The sequence below is a fragment of the Rhinatrema bivittatum genome, chromosome 6 (genome assembly GCF_901001135.1).
Source record: "Rhinatrema bivittatum chromosome 6, aRhiBiv1.1, whole genome shotgun sequence".
In the NCBI taxonomy this organism is placed as follows: domain Eukaryota; kingdom Metazoa; phylum Chordata; class Amphibia; order Gymnophiona; family Rhinatrematidae; genus Rhinatrema; species Rhinatrema bivittatum.
In genome coordinates, this window is record NC_042620.1 from 262,107,125 (window position 1) to 262,129,145 (window position 22,021).

Sequence of the window (22,021 nt, forward strand, 5' to 3'; positions counted from 1 at the left end):
AATTTAATCCCTTATTTTGAATTCGTACAATTGCTTTTTACTCAAGTGTTCTAAGAGGGCAGGCGATGGGGCTGGTCTCTTGAAGAGGAAACACTTTACACTAAAAAAAAAAAAAAAAAAAAAAATAAAAAATGAGCATGCTTTATTCAAGCCACAAAAGACCTTTCCCCCATGACTGCTGGGAGAGGAAGTGTAATCACTACAAGCCATGCAGGACCCATCTGCCTCTTTTTTTTTTTTTTTTATCTAGCCTTTATAAGAAGTGTCTTGTATACAAGCTAGTGGTATCACAATCTTTGCCAGTATTAATACAGCTCCAAGAGCCCCTCTTCTGATTGTTACAGAGGAACGTGACCTTACCTTTGGCATCCGCCTTAGGGAAGAGCCGATTCCATGGCACCTTGGGTTTCTGTGGCAGTGACTGCAAGTAGTTCCGTGCTTTCATGTTGATGATGCAATTGAGGTCATCTTGCGAAGGGGAACCCAGGATCCCTATAGGAAAAAGAGGGAGAAAGAAAGGGTCCACTACACGGAAAAGAGTTTCTCTTAAATCTGAAAAGCACATATGGTACTATAAATGCATTCAGGCTCCTGCAGCCATTCCTACTGCATCACTCCCGCTAAACGTTTCAGCTCTTCTCCCCCTCATGTTATACACTGACAGGTTCCTCACGGGAACACAATCTGCACTGAACAATGATGTTATTGGAAGCTGGGGTACACAAGAACCTGTAAATAAATCTGGATATTAAATTATTCTGGCATATTTGTATGTAAGATTTTTATTTTTAAAATACTGGCTCTACGGTTATGAATTCATGTGCAGGCAGGAAACATGTCAGACATCTCCTCTTTCACACACTGCTCTCAGCAGTGGAGGGGTGGGGATGGGTGAGACGTTGCTAAAGGAGCTGTTGAGACATCCGCATGGCCCTAACGTCCAGTGGCTTATAACAGGTCTGTAGGGGCTAAGACATCTTTCATGATATCACAGCAAGAAATGCCCTGCCCACTTTACCAGCTGCTCAGGTATTTTGAAGCTTTGTCTCTGCTCTTGGCAGCACCAGTTCTAAGACCGCAAGAAACCTTAACCCTGCAAGGTAATTACACAAAACTAAGGTTTTCTGATGTTCAAAGTAGAATAACTTTGTTGTTGAAGTTAACAGTGCAGTGCTCTATGACCAATAGGCTATGTGCGAGTGTATGTAACTGCAAGAAGCTGTCAGCATCTGTCTGTAGGCACATGTTGACATGGCCATGTGTGGCCTCTCTGCATCTCACCCAGGATGTGGTTAAGCTGGTCCAGGTAATGCTTCCCAGGGAAGATGGGGCGGTTGGAGAGCATTTCTGCCAGGATGCAGCCCACAGACCAGATGTCAATTGACTTTGTATAGCCCTGTCAGAGAGAAAATACTCAGCTGTACACTCATTCACACAGTAAGAGCTTAGAAAGCAGCAGCAAAGTTTTACATATCTTTTAATAAAAATTCAAACACTTAATCACTGCAGGCTTCTTGCTGCTTCATTCTCCAAGATGATACTGGTATTTATAGAGCATCTTAAAAAGAGTCTGTGTGTTTGTTCATGATACAGTAAGAAACCATGTGTCTGAGTGATATTTCTTATATGAAACCCTCCCCAGGACACCTTAAACATTCATAATGCACAAATTGGTAAATATAGATGATTGAAACATTGAACTAGGAAAAAAAAAAAAAGATAGTCCAATTGTATACCAAGCAGAGAACACAAGAAAAACTTAAATCAGGATTAAGTAAGCAAAAGAGGGAAAAATACACAAGCAACAGATGGTTGAGGATGCCCACAGCACAAACCAGACAGAGAAGGCAAGTTGAATCATGTCAACAACTTCATAACTAAATGAAACCTGACTAGTGACAATCCAGACCGGCATCAAAACCAGAGACATCACTGAAGATGTACTTTCTCTAACTTGTACCTTTTATTGACTTTTGTAATTTTTTTCCCTTTTAATCATCATTCTGTATATTACATTGGCAGCACATTAAAGTTTTCATACCAATATAAAGTTATATAAATTTGAATGAGATGGCAACATTAGAGAATCTCAAGGTAGAAGAATAGGAGGCAAGCAGGAAAAGAGAAACACAAAGCAAGCACTCAATGACTCAAAGGACACCAAATACAGCATCCTTAGGCTGTCATTTGGCTGCTGCCAGTACTAGGCCCATTTAAAAGGCTCATTTTGGATCCTATGTGGTTTCCTCCTCCTGGGTACAGAAAAGGCCGATAGGGAATGTAGTCCCTGTGGCTTGATGAAGTTAGTGCTGAAACAAAAAACAGTGCAATGCTCCGTGCTAGATGGCAGGATGTGAGGGCAGCAGTTAGGATATATCGAGGGAGAGCTCAGATTACATTAGCAATCCCTTCCATGCTTGTTTGTAGGGAAAGTATGCTTTGGGGGGGGGATGCAGAGTAAAGGCTTCAAAGGTAATCCCCAGCAGGACTCTTATCCTTTGCATACTGTGCTACTGACCTTTCAGGCAACCCCACAGAGAGCTTCAGAAAAACTGAAGGCTGCATAGCCTCTTTTCATGTACCACCCCTCCTTCTCGAATGAGAAACCAGACTCCCCTTTACCTTGGAGTTGAGCATGATCTCAGGAGCTCGATACCAGCGGGTGGCCACATACTCTGTCAGAAAGCCTGTGTGGTCATGCTCGGGGTCAGCAATGCGAGCCAGCCCAAAATCACAGATCTGCAAACACACAAACAATAAAAAAGTCTCAATATACGAGGTCAGCAATTCACACACACAAAGTGGGGGGTCTGTTGCAGACAGTAAGGTTTGTGAGATATAAAGCAATCAATACCTCCCACCATAATCGCAAATATACACGTTACACGGGGGGGGGGGGGGGGGGGGGGAGTTTTAGGACTCCCCCCCCGGTCCCTATTTATATTTTTCATGTGCTCACATTTAGCAGGGCTTAAATGTAAAACCACAAGTCTTGGTACCTCCACCCTATTAAAGCTGCATGTTAGCACACACATGATCCCTTTCAAATAGAAATTAGTGTAATGAGAAGATTGGGTCTCAGACCCTTCCCTTCCTCTCTCCCCAGGGGTGTAGGGCTATTTATCTTCCCTGTGACAGGTGGCACTGGTTAATACGTTGCTGACTCTCCCAGAGCACAGGAGACTGGGGTGGGTGTGCTCTTACTTGCTTCAGATCATAGGTGGTGGAGTGGATGAGCACCCTCCCCACGTAGTGGAAAGTGAAGGAGAGGGTCTTCTCTCACTTCAGGTCACAGGTGGAACTGAAGAGCAAGTTATGGGGTCACCCCCCCCACCCAATGCTGGTCTGGGAGGTCCCTCTTTTACCTTCAGGTCACAAGTGGTGTTGATAAGCAGATTGCTAGGCTTCAGGTCACGGTGCAGCACATTGGCAGAGTGGATGTACTTCAACCCACGAAGGATCTGGTACAGGAAGTAGCAGATGTGGTCATTGCTCAGCTGCTGGGTCTTCAGGAGCTTATACAGATCTGTCTCCATCAGGTCCTGCACAATGTAGCTGTGAACAGGAACCCCCTCCCCACCCCAAGGAGAGAGGCAGAGAGTCAAGGAAGTATACATCCATGCTGTCTAATCTTACTCTGCCCGACAAGGGACCTACTTGCAGACAAAAAGACAATCCTAGGTTATCAACCCTCCTAGATATGGGACATGTTTAGAAATACACATGATATTCAGGGCTATCACCTCTAACCCCAAAGCAATAGGTGTCCTAGGATATCATACAACTTTACTCCTAATTTAACAAGCTTTGCACACAAATATACCTACATTAGCATGCCTCCTTGCAAATCCTATGTTAAGTTATTAACTATTACTCCCAATGCAGGGAAGTGGTTTAAGCCTTGAAGGCTTAGCACAAGTTTTTTTCTGATGCTGAAAATGTAACTTCTGAGTCACGTGTGAAGTAAAGTTAACTCATGCTTCTAGGACGAGTGTTAGTCTATACTGCTGTGCCCCAACATGGGCCTGAACCTGAACTTCCTGGTGCGGGGGGTCCTGGAGTCAGGTCTCCCCTATCCAGGATGGTCCACTGCAGCTAACAACCCCAAGTCTGGGACCTTGCTGAGACAGAACCTTAGATATAAACTATAGCCCCAGAGGTAAGAGCACATTTTTATTCTCTCTCTGATCCAGAAGTTAAATTACCAAGCCTATTAAAAAAACAAAACAAAACAAAAAAACCCACACCACACAAAACTAGCTAAGCACAGCAGTACCCGAGCATGATCCCAGAGCCAGGACAACTCTGCTCCAGGACCCTCCTCAGAGCCAGAAACACAGAATTGTTGTATGTGCAACTATCATTATGTAAACTCTTTGGTGCAGGCACAAATGTCACTATTCTGTTGTGTTCACTATGTTCAACTGTCTTAACGCCATCACCTCACACTGCTCCAGATTTGTCATGTGCATATGGCCCGCCATTCCTCTATCATGCTCTCACTGCGCAGGGCCTGGCTGGCCAACAGTTCTATTGCTAACTATTCTCGGGTCTTATGCCCAAAGATGAACCTGGAAAAGCAAAAGCAACAGTGATAGTTGTACGTACAAGTGCAGTACAATGGTGACAACTGCACTACTGTAAATGCCTTCTCCACAGAGCTTACATAGTGAGACAGTTGCACATACAACGAATGGTTAGAACTACACTAGGAAGTGTCTTTTCCAAGGAGACACCCCAACTTTATGCCTGTCAAAGTTTTAGACCAAGGTTTATGCCTGCCAATTTTTTTGGCACACATTTTTGGCTTTACACGTGATTTTTTTCACTCCTGATGTATTTACGCTTCCAGCATAGGGAGTACATGAAGAAAATGTACGCTGAATTTCAGCACGAATTTTGTACTCCCATCTTATTATATTGGGCTCTTCTGATAGAAGGCAAGCTTACAGAAACGGGCTAGAGCTATCAACCTCCCTAACAGAGGACATGCATGTGGCACCTAGAACAATCAACCCTCCTTTACAGAGGACAAGTTTACAGACATACACAGGATCCAGGAATATCGTCCCTTCCTTAGGGACACTAACTCAGAGACTGCCAATTATCGTCCTGCTCCTGATGGCGGAGGTTAGCTACATTGTCCCTCTCACCAGGCTGGGGGAGAATTCTCACACCCACTGACTCTGGAAGGGCATGAGAGACACACACACACACACACACACAAGTAAGAGCCTATTAGCAGAAAGATACACGTCCCTCATGCTGTCGATGCTCGATGCCCGTAGAATGTCGTTGATGCCGATGATGTTCTCATGCTTGAAGCGCAGCAGGATCTTGATCTCCCGCAGTGTGCGCTGACAGTATGTCTGGTGCTCAAAGGGGCTAATCTTCTTGATTGCCACCCGGACCTTGTTCACATGGTCGAAGGCCGAGCTACAGTGGGCACAGAAACATATCCCAAGCTTTGTATGCCAATGTCAATCTGTAGTAAAAGTGTATACATAAAAATAAAATGCCATGTAAGCAAGTAAAGTGAGATGATACGAGTGGGGAGTCAAAGCAGCCACACACATAGGTAGCATCCAAAAGAATCATTTATATGCAGCATTAGCCTCAACTCCAAGGAAACTGTGCAGTTTTTATAGTTTGTGTTGCACAAAGTTTTTGCTCTCTCGAGTCTGGGCATGCAGGGCCCTACGTAAATGCTGAATGTTCTCTCCTGCTCCTCCCTGGACCTAAACTGAAAATCACTACTGCTGCTTACACCTCTTTGCAGTTGATACGAGCACCATTTATTCTGGCCATACTTTATTTTAAATTCTTCCTCTCAGACCAGTTTTCAAATGAATATATCAGAGTACTGCTATCTCTTCAGATGTTCATGCTGTATACATACAAACGGAGCTGCCATACACTATTGTGGCACCTTGGAGTTGGGACTGTGGTACCAAGAGATTTGAACTATCTCTGGAGCCCTGAAAATTTAAATAAAGTCTTGGATCTTCAGCTATGGTTTCCAGAACCCAAGTCAGAATACTAGGTGTTGCTGTAGCACAATTACTCGGACCCTCTGAAAAGCTATGAACAATGCCTCCTAAAGGATTTTTAATGGAGAAATTACTTACCTGATAATTTCGTTTTCCTTAGTGTAGACAGATGGACTCAGGACCAATGGGTATAGTGTAACCCTGATAGCAGTTGGAGACTGATCAGATTTCAATCTGACGTCAGCCCTAGTACATATACCCCTGCAGGAAGTGCAGCTCTTCAGTATTCTCCTCGAAAAGCATTGTGGATATACGTGTGACTAATTTGAATAACTTTATAACTTGAACTGGTTGAATTGGCTATAGCTGGAGACCACCAGTGCCCTCAACCGGGAAATGTCAACACCCGGTGGGATGTGTGTCCTAGATGAAGGAAAGCATGGCTTACCCTTGAAGCACTCGCTCCCGGGGATGTCCCCCGAGAATTCCATGAGTAACGGCAGCTGTGGGTGGGATGCTGAGTCCATCTGTCTACACTAAGGAAAACAAAATTATCAAGTAAGTAATTTCTCTAATTTCCTAGCATGTAGCAGATGGACTCAGGACCAATGGGATGTATAAAAGCTACTCCCGAACCGTGTGGGTGGCTGCCCGTGACCTCTTAGTACTGCCCTTGCAAATGCTGTGTTCTCCCGAGCCTGAACATCCAGGCGGTAAAACCTGGAGAAGGTGTGGATGGAGGACCATGTCGCTGCCCTGCAGATCTCGGCGGGTGACAGCATCTTGGTTTCCGCCCAGGACACTGCCTGGGCTCTAGTAGAATGGGCCTTGACTCGTAGAGGCAGCGGCTTGCCTGCTTCTACGTAGGCCACCTTGATGACTTCTTTGATCCAGCGGGCTATGGTTGCTCGCGAGGCCGCTTCCCCTTGCCTCTTCCCGCTGTGAAGGACGAATAGGTGGTCCGTTTTTCGTACGTGTTCCAGGTATCTGGATAGGAGTCTGCTGATGTTGAGGCGGCGTAGACTTTGAGCCTCTTCCAAATTCTTATGCTCATCTGGCGATGGTAGCGAGATGGAAGTGAGACACTACTTTGGGAGGAACGAGGAGACCGTGCATAGCTGGATGGTTCCCGGGGTGAGCCTGAGAATCTGCTCACAGCAGGACAGTGCTTGTAGTTCGGATATACGACGGGCTGAACAAGCTGCCAGCAGGAAGGCTGTCTTCAATTTTAATAGTCGGAGAGACAGGTCGCGGAGAGGTCTGAAAGAGGCTCCTGCTAAGAAATCCAGGACCAGGTTGAGGCTCCAAAGAGGTACAGACCACTTTAGGGGTGGTCGGATGTGCTTGACTCCTTTCACGAAGCATAAAACATCCGGGTGAGAGGCTATGCTGTCGCTCTCCGTTCCGTAGCATGACAATGCGGCCACCTGTACCTTGATGGAGTTGAGAGAATTCCTTCTGTAGGAATTCAAAGACTGCAGGAATTTTGACTGAGTGTGATATGTGGTCCTTGCACCAGGCTTCAAATACTCTCCAAATCCTTATGTATGTTAGAGATGTGGAGAACTTGTGTGCTCGGAGTAGAGTGTCGATTACCGCCCCTGAGTATCCGCTCTCTCTCAGGCGAGCCCTCTCAATGGCCAGACCGTAAGAGAGAGTAGAGCTGTATTTTCGTGGAGGATCGGCCCTTGTTGGAGCAGGTCTCTGTATGGAGGGTAGTGGCAGGGGGGTCCCTGTCAGTAGTTTTCGCATGTCTGCATACCACAGTCTTCTTGGCCAGTATGGAGGTAGTGGCAGGGGGGTCCCTGTCAGTAGTTTTCGCATGTCTGCGTACCACAGTCTTCTTGGCCAGTCCAGGGCCACAAAACGTACTGGTCCCCTGTGTAGTTCTATCTTGTGAATGATTACGCCTAATAGGGGCCACGGCGGGAAGGCATAACACGAGTCTCCTGTGGCCAGGTCTGTACCAGGGTATCGATCCCCTGGGACTGAGGTTCCTGCCTGCGGCTGAAGTAACTGGGCACTTGGGCGTTGGACCGGTTTGCCAGAAGGTCCATAGTTGGTGTTCCCCAACGGTTCACTATCAGTTGGAACACTGCGGTTGACAGCTTCCATGCTCCTGGGTCTTCAGGAGCTTGTACAGATCTGTCTCCATCAGGTCCTGCACAATGTAGCTGTGAACAGGAACCTCCTTCCCCACCCAAAGGAGAGAGGCAGAGAGTCAAGGAAGTATACATCCATGCTATCTAATCTTACTCTGCCCGACAAGGGACCTACTTGCAGACAAAAAGACATAACCCTAGGTTATCAACCCTCCTAGACATGGGACATGTTTAGAAATACACATGATATTCAGGGCTATCACCTCTAATCCCAAAGCAATAGGTGTCCTAGACTATCATACAACTTTACTCCTAATTTAACAAGCTTTGCACACAGAAATATACGTACATTAGCATGCCTCCTTGCAAATCCTATGTAAATGAAATCATTAGCTATTACTCCCCAATGCAGGGAAGTGAGTTAAAGCCTTGAAGGCTTAGCACAAGTTTTTTTCTAATGCTGAAAATGTAACTTCTGAGTCACATGTGAAGTAAAGTTAACTCATGCTTCTAGGACGAGTGTTAGTCTATAGTGCTGTGCCCTAACATGGGCCTGAACCTGAACTTCCTGGTGCGGGGGTCCTGGAATCAGGTCTCCCCAATCCAGGATGGACCACTGCAGCTAACAACCCCAAGTCTGGGACTTTGCGGAGGCAGAACCTTAGATATAAACTGTAGCCCCAGTTTATCTCTCTCTGATCCAGAAGTTAAATGTTGTCTTTCCCGGCGATGTGGATGGCTGAGATCTCCTGGAGATTCAATGCCACCCATGACATTAGGGGGTCCATTTCCAGAGACACCCGTTGGCTTCTGGTTCCTCCCTGATGGTTGATGTAGGCCACTGTTGTGGCGTTGTCCGACATTACTCTGACCGCTTTGTCTCGGAGTCTGTGACCACAGCGTAGGCAGGCTAGTCTGACTGCCTGGGCTTCTAGGCGACTGATGTTCCATCCAGACTCTTCTGCGTTCCACTGCCCTTGGGCAGTTAGCTCTTCGCAGTGTGCTCCCCATCCTTGTAGGCTGGCATCCGTGGTGAGCAGGATCCAGGTCAGGAAGGATAGTCTTGTTCCCTGATTCAGGTGGCCGTCTTGTAGCCACCATTGTAGTTGGGTCTGAACTCTGCCCGGGAGCTGTAGATGTACGGTGTAGTTCTGGGACAGTGGATTCCATCGCGATAGAAGTGAGCGCTGTAGGGGTCTCATGTGAGCTCGTGCCCATAGCACTACCTCCAGTGTGGATGCCATGAAACAGAGGACTTGTAGGTAATCCCATGCTGTGGAGCAAGGTTCGCTCAGCAGGGTTTGCAACTGGTTCATCAGTTTTGATCTCCTTGTCTGTGTCAGGATGACCTTGTCTTCTTTGGTGTCGAATCGGACTTCTAGGTATTCTAGAGACTGTGAGGACTGCAGACAGCTTTTGTTTGTGTTGACCACCCATCCAAGGCTCTCCAGTAGAGTTGACTGTTGGTTGCCTGGTGACTTTCCTCTGAGGATTTCGCCCTGATCAGCCAATCGTCTAGGTAAAGGTGTACGAGGATTCCTTCCTTCCTCAGTGTTGCTGCCACCACCACTATGATCTTGGTGAACATCCGGGGTGCTGTGGCTAACCAAAAGGGTAGTGCCCGGAACTGGTAGTGACGGTCCAGGATTTTGAAGCGTAGGAAGCGCTGATATTCTTGATGGATGGGAATGTGTAGGTAGGCTTCCGACCAATCCAGGGATGTGAGAAACTATCCCACTGTATCGCCCTTATTACAGAGCGTAGGGTTTCCATGCGGAAGTGGGGAATCCTCAGGCCCATCCTTGAGTTTCAGGATGGGCCTGAACGTTCCCTCTTTCATGGGGACAATAAAATAAATGGAATAATGTCCAGTATTTATTTGTTGTGGAGGCACTGGGGTTATGGCCTCTAGGGCCAGTAATCTGGTTAGTGTAGCTTCCACTACCTTCTTCTTGGAGGGGTCATGGCAGGGGGATTCCACGAACTTGTCCGGAGGGGTTCGGAGGAAATCCAGGTAGTACCCCTCTCGAATGATGGTTAGGACCCACTTGTCCAAAGTTATCTTGACCCATCTTTGGTAGAATAGGGCAAGTCTGCCCCCTATGGCTTCTTCCTTTGGATGGGTCGGCTGATTCTCATTGTGGGCTGCGGCTGGGGCCTGGACGTGAGCTGGCTCCCCTTTTGTTGTGCTTGTTCCGAAAGGACTGGTTCTTGCCTGTAGGAATAGGCGCTTGATAAGTGTTTCTGTATGGATTGAAGCGCTGTGAACCTCTGCCCCTGGAGGATCGGGGGAAGGGTCGCTTTTTTCTCTTATTCCTGTCCTCCGGTAGCCGCAGCAGTGGGGACTCGCCCCATTTGTTAGCCAGTTTCTCTATTTCGCTGCCGAACAGAAGGGACCCCTTGAAGGGCATCCTTGTGAGTCGCGTTTTGGAAGATGTGTCGGCCGACCAGCTTCGAAGCCAGAGTTGCCTCCTGGCTGCCACAGCTGACGACACTCCTCTAGCTGCAGTGCGCACCAAAATCGGAAGCAGCAGTCTTGAGGAATGATACTGCTGGTTCCATGGCTTCCCCAGGAGTGTTGCTCCTGGTCTGTGATAGGCAGGCACGTGTCACCACGATGCAGCAGGCCGCTATTTGTAGGGACAGAGCGGCGACGTCAAAGGACTGTTTAAGGATGGATTCCAGACGTATGTCTTGGGCATCTTGCTGCACCTCCCTCCACTGGGATAGTATTGCGCTTAGAAACCACGCAGACCATGGCATCCACTTTTGGGCATGTCAGAAGGTCTTTGGCCACTGGGTCCAGAGGATACATGGCTGCTATAGCCCATCCCCCCTTTGAATGTAGACTCTGGAGCAATCCATTCTAGGTCAATTAGCTGTTGGACAGCTTGTAACAGAGGGAAATGGCGGGAGGTCTGACGGAGTCCCTCTAGCAGGGGATTCGTCTTAGGCTCCCCCGAGGCACATGTGCCCAGGATAGCAAGCTCAGTCAGGCTGTGGGTGACCAGGTCTGGAAGCTCGTTCTTGGTGAAGAAGCGTCTCATGGTCTGGTGAGGCTCTGACCCCGGAGGGAGTTCCCCCTCCTCCAGGGGCTCTGATTCCTCCTCCGAGTTGTCCGTGTCCCTGTAGGTGGGGCTTCTGGGTGGTGGATTCACTTCTCTGGGCCTAGAGGGGCCCGGGGCATAAAGGTCCTCTGGTGAAGGTTGTGGCCGTGTTATCAGAGGCTCCGTCTGCATGTGAACGAAGGTGTGCAGGCCTTTGAAGAATTCCACCCAGGAGATAGATGCTGGATCCAAACAAGGAGACACTGTGTCCCTGGGGGGCCCCATTTGAGGGGGGGGTCCCGCTGGGAGTTGCTAGGTCCGGGGTACTTGAGGAGCTAGCACTCAGTCCCAGATGGGGCTGGCCCTGGGCTGGATCCCCCAGGGCCTCCTCGCACTGGATACACAGGGCGTTGGCCTCTTCGTGTTGTGCGGCTCTGATGTGGCATGCTGGGCAGAGGCCCTGAGCCTTGAGCTCCTTTTCCGGTGGTGTCATGGATGTAGGTGCGTAAAATCTGTTACGCGCTCTGGTGCGAATATGTGTGGTGGATTGGGTGTGCGCTCAAGTCGCAGTTATGCGCCCAGCACAGTAAGCACGTGTTGCGCGCGTAACTTGTGCGTACGAGACTTGAGCGTACGATGTTGTGCGCACGGGTCAAGACGGCGGACGGGGCGACGAACAGGGCCAAAATGGCTACCACCTCGGAGGGTCTCCACGCGGGAGGACCCTTGGATCTAACTGGGGTCTAGCCCTGCTAGGGCGGATCAACCCGGTGGCACTGGTCCCGGCCGGCAACCTGTGTGACTTCTCGAGCTTCGGAGCCCAGAGTCTTTAAAAACTATTTCTACCTTGTCTCGTTGCTTCCCGGTTTCGTTCCGGGTGTCTCCGGCTGTGGGAGGAGAGGGCAAATACCTTCACTGCCGTGCTCGAGGTTGCACCCGCTGCCTCTCAGCCACACCTGAAATCGGGGACTAGGTCCCGCCGAAGGTCGGCCGCTGGACCGAGACTTACCTCCGAGGGATCGCGGAAATCATCTCGGGAATTCTCAACTGGGGGAGGGATCCGAGGGTGTCACTGCAGGAGAGCGGGGCTCGTCTGTAGAGGTAAGATTTCTTCTTGTTTCGGGTTTTCTCCGTTAAATTTACTCTAACGCTGTGAGAGCATGCAGGTAGTCCCTAACTGCTATGGAGACGGAAAATACTGAAGAGCTGCACTTCCTGCAGGGGTATATGTACTAGGGCTGACGTCAGATTGAAATCTGATCCGTCTCCAACTGCTATCAGGCGTACACTATACCCATTGGTCCTGAGTCCATCTGCTACATGCTAGGAAAGCTAGCATTTTTCTATCAGGAAAGACCAAACTAGAAATTGTTATTTGTAACCTACAAATGCACATTAAAGTTAAATTCTTTCCGTCTACTATGCTCCCTACAGACAAACTTAATGTACTCACATATTTTATTGAAGTGAATTGTTACTGCACTATGATGGCACATGATTAATTGTAATCTATACCACTTACTTTATTCATTATCGTGCCTTGCTGTAAACCGTTGTGATGGTTATCTAACTTAACGACGGTATAGAAGAGCTTTTAAATAAATAAATAAATAAATATGCAATACAGACTGAAATTCATACTGCTGGTTCAGTCCACATCTGACAAGCCTGATCACTGCTCTCCCCTACCAATGTCTCCTAAGCTCCTTCCACTACTAAAGTAACCAGAGATCAAACTAGTACTGTTCCAGTATGCGTCTAACTACTGTCATTAGTACAGTAGCTTCTGGGCTTGTCCACCCTCTGGATCAGTATCTAACTTCAGAAAGAACAAAATATGGAGGGGCCCTGCAGCTCCTGGCTTACTATATGCATGCAGTAAGGCTTCAGCCTGCACAAGATAAGAATGCATGTATCAGAAGGTTAAGAGGAGGAAAAGCTGCCAACAAAATGGGATAAGCATACATGGATACATACATTTTTAGTTACAGATTTTACAAAGAGTTGCAGCAAACATGGTACAAAAACAGACCCAGATGGTGAGGGAACCAAAGAGGATGATAAACTGAGCAATTAAATATTTGCATAAGGTAGCTGAAAAATGAATTCTCAGTTTAGCAAGGAGTGAGGGAGGGGGCATCCTGAATATTGGAAGGATGATTACTCTAGAGGGAGAGTGAAAGCAGGAAAAAATGTACAAAATCAAGAGGTAGTTTGTGTGGAAGAGCAGGGAAGGGTACAAGATGCAGAGAGGAGAGTGCTGGATGGTACATAGCAGAGGACAAGGAACGAGAGACCACACATACAACTAGCTGTGCAACAGCAGTTAAATTTGGCACAAAATTTGATTGGGAGCCCATGCAGAGACTGAAGGAACAAACCAGGGAAGGGCAACAGTTCTGGAGAAGCTGAGAGTGGAGTACAGAGCTGAAGAGACTTACAATTTCAGGGCAAGAGAAAAATACTGTGTGAACATGACAAGCAGGGGCAGTGAGAGGAATGGACCTCAAAGAAATTGGGGAGCAGAAAACAAAGGAGGGTAGAATGTGTGGAGGAAAGGTCATTCTAAAACTTTTGGGAGAATGGGACAGACAGTAGTAAGAGGGTCAATGTAAAGGCCAGAGAACATCAGAAGATAGAGGAAAATGTACTTCAGTATCACTAGGACTCAGCATCAGGAAGCATGAACTCATTTGAAAGGACTTGGCTGAGACAAGGAGAGCTAGGAAGAGAGAAACAGAACGATGGCAAAATAAGAGAAAGATCTGGGTGTTGTAAGCAAAATAATGATGAAAAAGTGAAGGAGGAAAAGAATCCAGGGATTGGGGATAGAGTGAAAAAATGCAAGTTTGCTTACCTTACATTGGCATTTTCAGTAGATAGTAGGATGAATTAGCCATGATCTGTGGGCAATGTTATTCGGTAGCACTGAATGGATTTGTCTCGCCAAGCTAGTAGAGCTTTGAGCTCTACTGAGCATGTGCAGACGTTCTCATGCGGGTATTGCCTCAGAATATCTTCAGTCTGTTACAAAGGGAGGAGGGTGCATACCTCATAGCTATTCATCCTATCTACGGAACACACTTTTTGGTTAGCAAACATGCTTCCCCCCCCCCCCCCATTGATAAGCAGAATTTAATTAGCCATGATCTGTGAGGAGTCCCAAGCTGAGGGCTGCAGTGCAGTGCTTACTGATAAGCAACTCAGTTCCCACCATGGAGAGCAGACTATTTACGTATCAGGATGTTAAAGACTACCTGTCCTACTGCCCTGTCCTTGGAAGTCAAGGCATCTAAGCAGTAATGGGAAGTGAATGTGTGCAGACAGCCGGGTGGCAGCTTTGCATATGTCTTCAATCAGAACCTGCTTGAGCTGCACAATGGAGGAAGCTGTCACTCGTAGCACGTGAACTCTGACTAGATTAGTGAGGTCAAGTCCAGCTGCTGTATTAGCAGGGTTGAATACAAGTCATGATACAATTAGAAAGTGTTCTCTTTGCTATATGAGGCAAATAGTTACAATACTTTTCTGTGGGACTGCGAACATTTGTAGTAGGCCAGAGCTTTTTTTGCAGTCTTAACATATGTTAAGTCTTTTCACTGTCACGTGCTTGAGATTTTGGAAAGAAAGTCAGAACTATTGACTGGTTTAAATGGAACACAGAAACCACTTTCTGTAAGATTTTGGGATGAGTTCCTAGAACTACCTTATCATGGAAGAATCACATATATGGTGGGTAATGCACAAGTATTTGCAACTCACTAACTCTTCAAGTAGAAGTAATCACTACTAAAAACAGAACTTTCGGAGTTAAGTATTTTAAAGGTGCTGTGTCTAAAGGCTCGAATGGAGTTTGCATTAGATGAGTAAGGACAATGTTTATGTTTCATGGTATTAGTAGTTTTTGCACTGGTGGATGTAGTTGCAAGAGACCCTTCATGAATCCGGAGTCCAGCGGGAGTATAGAAATAAGTGTTCTGTTGTCAGAAGAGTGCTAAGCTGCAATTGCGCTGAGATGCAAAAGCAAGATCCAACTGGGAAAGGTGAAGATAAGAGGCGATGACTTGGTTCGAAGTTGAATGGGTTCAGGTTGTAAGACCTACCCCATTCCAATTAACGTTTCTACTTAAAGGAGTAACTCTGCCTTGTTGATGGCATTCTGGCAGAAAGGACATTTTGTATTGGATTTGAAAGAAGCTATTAATGCTAGGACAGAGCACTCAACATCAATGCTGTCAGACTGAGGGATAACAGTGATGGATGAAGACAAGTCATCCTCATGAGATAGGAGGGATCTTCTCCCAGATTAATTGAAGGTCTTGCAGAGAATAGAACTAGATAGGCAGGTGTGATTAAAATCATTGTAGCCTGTTTGTGCATGATTTTTTTTTAATAGTCCTTACTATGAGTGGTATCGCTGGAAAAGCATACACAAGGCCTGTGTTCCACAGTTCTAGAAAGGCATCTGGAGCGTCTCGTATTGAATGGGGCAAATGGAGCAGAATTAGTTTTTGGTTCTCTTCTATTGCAAACAGGTTAATCTAGGGTTGACCCCACAGTCTGAAGTCAACTGGCTAAGGTTTCATATAGGGACCATGCTTGTGGGTGGAATATTCCTCTGAGTCTGTCTGCCATTATGTTCACAATGTCTGGTAAATAAATGGCCTGAAGTATGGCTTTGTTCTCCAGTGCCCACTGCCATATGTGCAGAGCCTTCTGCCAAAGGATCCATGATCCCGTCCGCTCCTTGACAGGCATAAAAATATCACTTCTTGATTGTCCGTTTGGATCATCATGTATTTTCCTGTGAGGGTGTGCTTGAATATTCATAAGGCATTACTCATCACTCCGAGTTCTAATGGATAGATTTTTAATTGTCTCTTGAGCAGACCAGAAATTGCCATGCTGGGTCAGACCAAGGGTCCATCAAGCCCAACATCCTGTTTCCAGAGGCCAAACCAGGCCACAAGAACCTGGCAATTACTCAAACACCAAAAAGATCCCATGCTATTGATGCAATTAATAGCAGTGGCTATTCCCTAAATAAACTTGATTAATAGCAGTTAATGGATTTGAGTTTTGTAACAGCCAACATGAGCCCCCCGTCCCACCGTGGAGGCATCTGTGCCTAGTATGACTTGATATGGTACTGACTGAAGTGGAGCACCCTCCTGAAGAACAGCTGGTTGTAACCAGCAAAGTTCTTCCTTCATTTCTTGAACGAGGGTGATCCTCACAAGAAGTGGATATAGAAGCTGGTTCCACTGAATCTGCAGTCCCAATTATAGTCGACTGACATTCAATCAAGTACCCTTAACCAATTAGCCTTGATGCTTTTGACGCAACTGCAACATTTCTCTTTGTTTCAATGGCAGGGGCAAATAGGGGAATTGCATTCAGATGACAGCCAACACTGGGCCCAGACCTTTACGGTCTGGAGTACAGACACTCAGACATTAGGGAAAAAGGATAGGACTGTTCGATGGCCACATCCAAAAGAAAAGGATGTTCCAGCAGCATGGTCTGACAAGAAGGCTGTTCACCCTGTAAAAATATTGCCAACTGTTATAGGTTTGACAGCTGCTTGGTTTTGATTGTAAATATAACTACCCTTAATATAAAGGCTTTGAGGCAACCGTGGCAGTTACTACCCTTGATATGTAAACCGGATTGATTTGTATCTCATACAGGAATTTCGGTATATAAAAATTAAAAATAAATAAATAAATAGAAACAGCGGGTAACCTGAATGGAGTGGCAGTTACTACCATAAGAAACTTGCTAAACATGACTGGATCAACCATTTGGTCTTTTTCTGCAGTCATTACTATGTTACTGTATGTTAATAGGACTAAGAATCACTGCCGCCAGGTGTCTTAAGATTTCTAGTATGCGGCTGCTGTGGATGTTGATTCCAGTAGTGCAATGGCAAGTTTGTATATAGCTAGCATTCTGTCTGAAGGAAGGAACACTTGCATTTTTGTGATATCTATACTGGCTTCAAATGAACTGAATTTGTGGAGTTGGTTCCAGTGTCGACTTCTCAAAGTTGATTATGAACTAGAGAGACTGAAGAAGGGATATTACTGATAGGAGATGCGCTTGAAGGGTCTCTTCTTGAGGGAGCTATTAAGAACCAGTCATCCAGATACATAAATACTCACATCACCTGATAGCATAAGTGAGGCGCTAGCACACTGTGAGCCGCTAGCACATTGGGATCAGGTGATGTGAGTATTTATGTATCTGGATGACTGGTTCTTAATAGCTCCCTCAAGAAGAGACCCTTCAAGCGCATCTCCTATCAGTAATATCCCTTCTTCAGTCTCTCTAGTTCATAATCAACTTTGAGAAGTCGACACTAGAATCAACTCCACAAATTCAGTTCATTTGAAGCCAGTATAGATATCACAAAAATGCAAACGCCTCAGACAAAGCTCATTCTCCTGGATCCAGACTCTCCCTGCTGAGAACGCCTACTCTTACATTCAGGCTCCGGTAGAGCGCACTGTTAGCCCAGGTTTGGCAGCACGTTTTCGACTTGTTAGCTTTACCCCTTATTCAGTTAAGGGGTAATAGCGTGTCGAAAACGCACCGCCAACCCCCCCGAAACTAATAGCGCCCGCAACATGCAAATGCATGTTGATGGCCCTATTAGTTATTCCTGCATGATCCAGAAAGCAAAAATGTGCAGCCAAAGGCTGGCGTTAATTTCTGCCGGCACCTGGGAAGTGTACAGAAAAGCAGAAAAAACTGCTTTTCTGTACACCATGGGACTTAATATCATAGCAATATTACGTCGGGGGCCCCAAAAATTAAAAAAAAAATAAATTAAAAAAAATCGGCCCATGGGTCGGAAGACGGACGCTCAATTATGCAGCGTCCTTTTTCTGAACCCGTGGCTGTCAGGGAGTATTAGAGAGGGCTGAAGATTGCACTTGGAGAAAAGGATTGCAATCCCTGTGGGGGGGGGGGAGAAAAACAACTAGAGGTGCTAATGTCCCTAGCACCTCTTTTTACTGCAGGCCCTAATTTGCATAGGCCACCCTCCTGAATCACGCACCCAGGAGTGGCCTGTGCATGCGCCGGCTCTCCCGCGCGTTTTTCTGTATCGGCCTGATTGTCATTTCCTGCTATATGTGAGAGATCTAGAGATGTACTTCTGCCCATTCCATAAGCTGATCTATTTCTGTAACACTTGCTGGCTCTTGGTTCCTTCCTGCAGATTGATATAAGCCTTAGTTGTTGCATTGTCAGACATCATCCAGACCAATCGACCCTGCAGCCTGTCACAGAACTGCAAACATGCCAACCGGGACGCTCCTGCTTCCAGAAGATTGATGTTCCAGAGGGACTTCTGTATTTCAGTGCCCTTGCACCTTCAGCTCCTGACAGTGAGCTCCCCAAGGAAAATTGCATGTGTTGTCAGTACTAGCCAGTCTGGTAGTGCTAGGGAAACTCCCTCTCTTAGATGCCATCTGGACCTCCATCAGGAAGACCCGCTGCTGCACTAGCAGTACTCCAACAGTAGGTCCCGGCAAGGTTCCTATCTGCGACTCTGATCTGGGAGTATTAGAGAGGGCTGAAGATTGCACTTGGAGAAAAGGATTACAATCCCTGGGGGGGGGGGTGGAGGAACAAAAAAAACACAAAAACTCTACCCCCCCCCCAAAAAAAAGGTAGAAGCATTCAATCCAGGAGGTACTTAAGGTGTTCTCACTGAGCCTCTGTCCCCGGCTAAGGAACCAGTTAGGGGAGTTGCAAAATCAGGTGCCCCACCTAAGCTGTCTGTACCTAGGCCTACAGCCGGCTGGGAAGAGCTAGGTTTAGTGAAATCAGGGGAAGGCAATTCTCCCTGACCCTCCAAACAGTGCTGGCACAAGTTAGCGGGCACTCCTAGCTGAGATGCCCAAATATGACAGGAAGTGCAAAGAGAAGGCGCTTATATTTCTTAGGCATAGGCACCATTATGACTGACAGTATGCTTGAGCAACAGCCAGAGGCATATGTCTAGCTTTTTTTTTTGTACATCCAAAAATATTAGGCATCTCACACCTAGGCATTCCAAAAATAAGTGCCATAAAATAATTTAAGCGCACAATACAACTTGTAAGTATGTAGCGACTTTAGGCGCCGCTTAACTTAGACGCAGGGCCCGATTAAATGTCCAAAAACTGGACGCATAACCTGGTTGCACAGCTAGACATATGCTGAACAGCCAATCCAGCAGAGGGCAGCCTAAGAAAGCATGCAAAATGCAGTTGCGGCCTACCACCCAGCGTGCAGTGAGAAAGCCTCAGAGCGGGGCCTAGCCTACACAAGCTGTTCAACCCAGTAGGCTGCTTACGTCCCCCGACCTCCCAGGAGCAGGACAAACAAACATAGGAATGGCACAAAGAGCACGGAGACCGGGAAGGGGGGGGGGGGGGGGGGGGGGGGGAGTACGCTCTATGTTACAAAAGCCTACTGGGCTGCATCATGGATGTCACTGCAGGGGTATATACACTGTGACATCAGTTTGCTCAGTCTCCATCTGCTGGTAGAGGTGCATAACCCATTTGTTCTGGATTCATATTTGAGATTGTGACTGTGACTGTGGGGGGGGGGGGGGGGGGGGGGGGGGGGGGGGGGGGGGGGGAGGTTCTGTTCTAGAATAAGCATATAAGATCAAAATTTTCCTGATCTGGAGTATACCAATTGGGCTGCATCACTGAGGTTGTTTCCTAACCCTGTTATTGCTAGTCTAACAGTAATACTGGCATCAGCCTGCTGCAGGCTGTCATTAGGTGGGCAAGCAGCTCTTCTTGATGTAAAGAGGAGTGGTCTGTGGATGTCAAATAGAATACCCAGAGAGAAGGTAATACATCTTAATAGATGTGTAGCCAAATATCTAAAACATGGAAAGAATAGAACAAATTTCAGGCTGCGTCTTCTGGAAAAAAAAAAAAAAAAAAAAAAAAAAAATTATATATATATATATATATATATATATATATATATATATATATACACACACACACACACATACATATACACACACACATATATACGATATGATCAGTCTATATTAATGTACATCTTTTGCTAATAGGTTGTTACAATAACTGCACAGACCTTTTCCATTCTTGATTATTGATGTACTTTAATATGTTTTATAGTATGCATTTTTCATTTATATTTTGTAGCCTTAAAAATCAAAGATTTGCTAAAAAAAAAATGTAAAAAAGGCACATTGGTAGGGAAAATAAAGCAAAGGTCAGGATAATAGATCTCACCATGCCAAGATTTGAGGAAAAAAAAAAAAGAGCAACAAAATAAAACAGCTGGAGCTAGAATTGGGCAGATCATAGCTATCTTAAAAGCAATAGGAATAATCCCAGAGAGCAAAGAAGAGTTCATGAGATGAATGGATGAAAGAAAAAAGTTCAATATTTTACAGGAGAATGAAAGCAGAGCTAGGGTCAGAGGGAGGAGTAGGCTTTAAGGCAAGCATAAAATCAGAGTACGTACGGAGAGAAAACAGAGGGGGTAAGTTAGAAGGAATGTGATCCGGGACTAAACTAAAGTAAGATAGGACAGGGATTGCAGGGCTGGTGCTTCCATTAGGCAAAGTAGTCAGTCGCTTAGAACACCAACATTTTGGGGGATGGCAAAATCCAGCCAGTGTGAAGGCTAAAGGGGGTGCTGTGCAGGAACTACAACAGCCTGTAGGAGGGAGGGGGTGCATGACATAAGGTTTGCCTAGATTACCAAACACTCTTGCACCTGTAGGTGAGAGGGAGACAGGACTGGAAATATCCCAGGTCACCCAAAAGAAAAACGTAGGAGGGAGCTGTGGAGCTGCCACTTTGAAGGGGTCCTATTGTTAAGCTGAGGGAATAGGGAGAAAGTGGGCAGGAAAGTGGGGATAGTGAAAGATCCCAGGAAGGAGGAGAGTGTAAGGAAGGGCAAAGGAAAGCAAAATGTTAAAATACAGGTAAAAAAAAAAAGTAATTAAAAAAAAAATTTGATAACAAGTTAGCCAGGAAAAAAAAGGGTGGAAAGATGTTCCCGGCTCCTAAACAATTTTTGGCTGCTGCCCAAATTTACTAAATTGTTTCCACTCCTGCAGAGAAAATTTCAACTCAGCACATCATGCCACAAGGCGCCCAATGAGGAAGGGGGTGTTACAGAGCAATTCAGGAAAGATTCTCCAGCTAACATTTCTGTTATTGGGCTTATTTTGCAGCATATTTGTATACCGTTAAAAAGTTGTCCATCTTTTCAAAAACCCAAATTGTAAACCATCATTTGAAAAACTCAGTTTTTAGGCTTTCTGAATTTATTAGCACATTTGTATGCTCCGTTTGTTTTCCACTTTCCTGCCTTTCCCAACCCCCATCACTACACTATCTCCTTCTCTCAAAAGAGTTTTATCTTCATCTTCCTCTGTTCCCCACTCATCCTCTCTTCCCCCTCCATCATATATTCCTAATTCCTCTTCAGGCAACTCTCCCCTCTTCACGCTTGCAATCTGGTCCTCTCCCCTTCCCTCTCTACCTCCTTGGCTGATTAGGGAAAGGAATGATCAGCAGGAAAAAAAAAAAAACCCCAAACAAATGGTATTGCCCCTGTATAGGTTCTTGATGAGGCCTTATTTGGAAAAACCTCATTTGGAGACCACACCTTCAAAAGGATATAAAAACTGCAATTGGTAGTGGCTACTAAAATGATGAGTGGTCTTTATTCTGAAGCATATGGAGTTAGACAAAGATCTAAACACGCATATCCTAGAGCAGCGATTCTCAACTGGTATGTTGCAACACACCAGTGTGTCGCCAAGCACCAGCAGGTGTGTCACTTGCTACCGGTCTCTTGCTACTCTTCCCTCCTCTTCTTTCAC

At 46.2% G+C, this 22,021-nt stretch overlaps 1 protein-coding gene across 1 annotated transcript in view; it reads right to left on the reverse strand.

Moving 5' to 3' along the window:
• LOC115094205 (mitogen-activated protein kinase 1-like) overlaps window positions 1-22,021 on the reverse strand; it is a 40,826-nt gene that overhangs the window by 4,140 nt on the left and 14,665 nt on the right. Inside the window, exons 2-6 of the mRNA XM_029607011.1 lie at window positions 5,254-5,436; window positions 3,366-3,555; window positions 2,623-2,739; window positions 1,282-1,396; window positions 361-492 (exon numbers count right to left, since the gene is read on the reverse strand). Coding sequence (XP_029462871.1) covers window positions 361-492; window positions 1,282-1,396; window positions 2,623-2,739; window positions 3,366-3,555; window positions 5,254-5,436 — 737 coding nt within the window. The remainder of the gene's footprint in view (window positions 1-360; window positions 493-1,281; window positions 1,397-2,622; window positions 2,740-3,365; window positions 3,556-5,253; window positions 5,437-22,021) is intronic.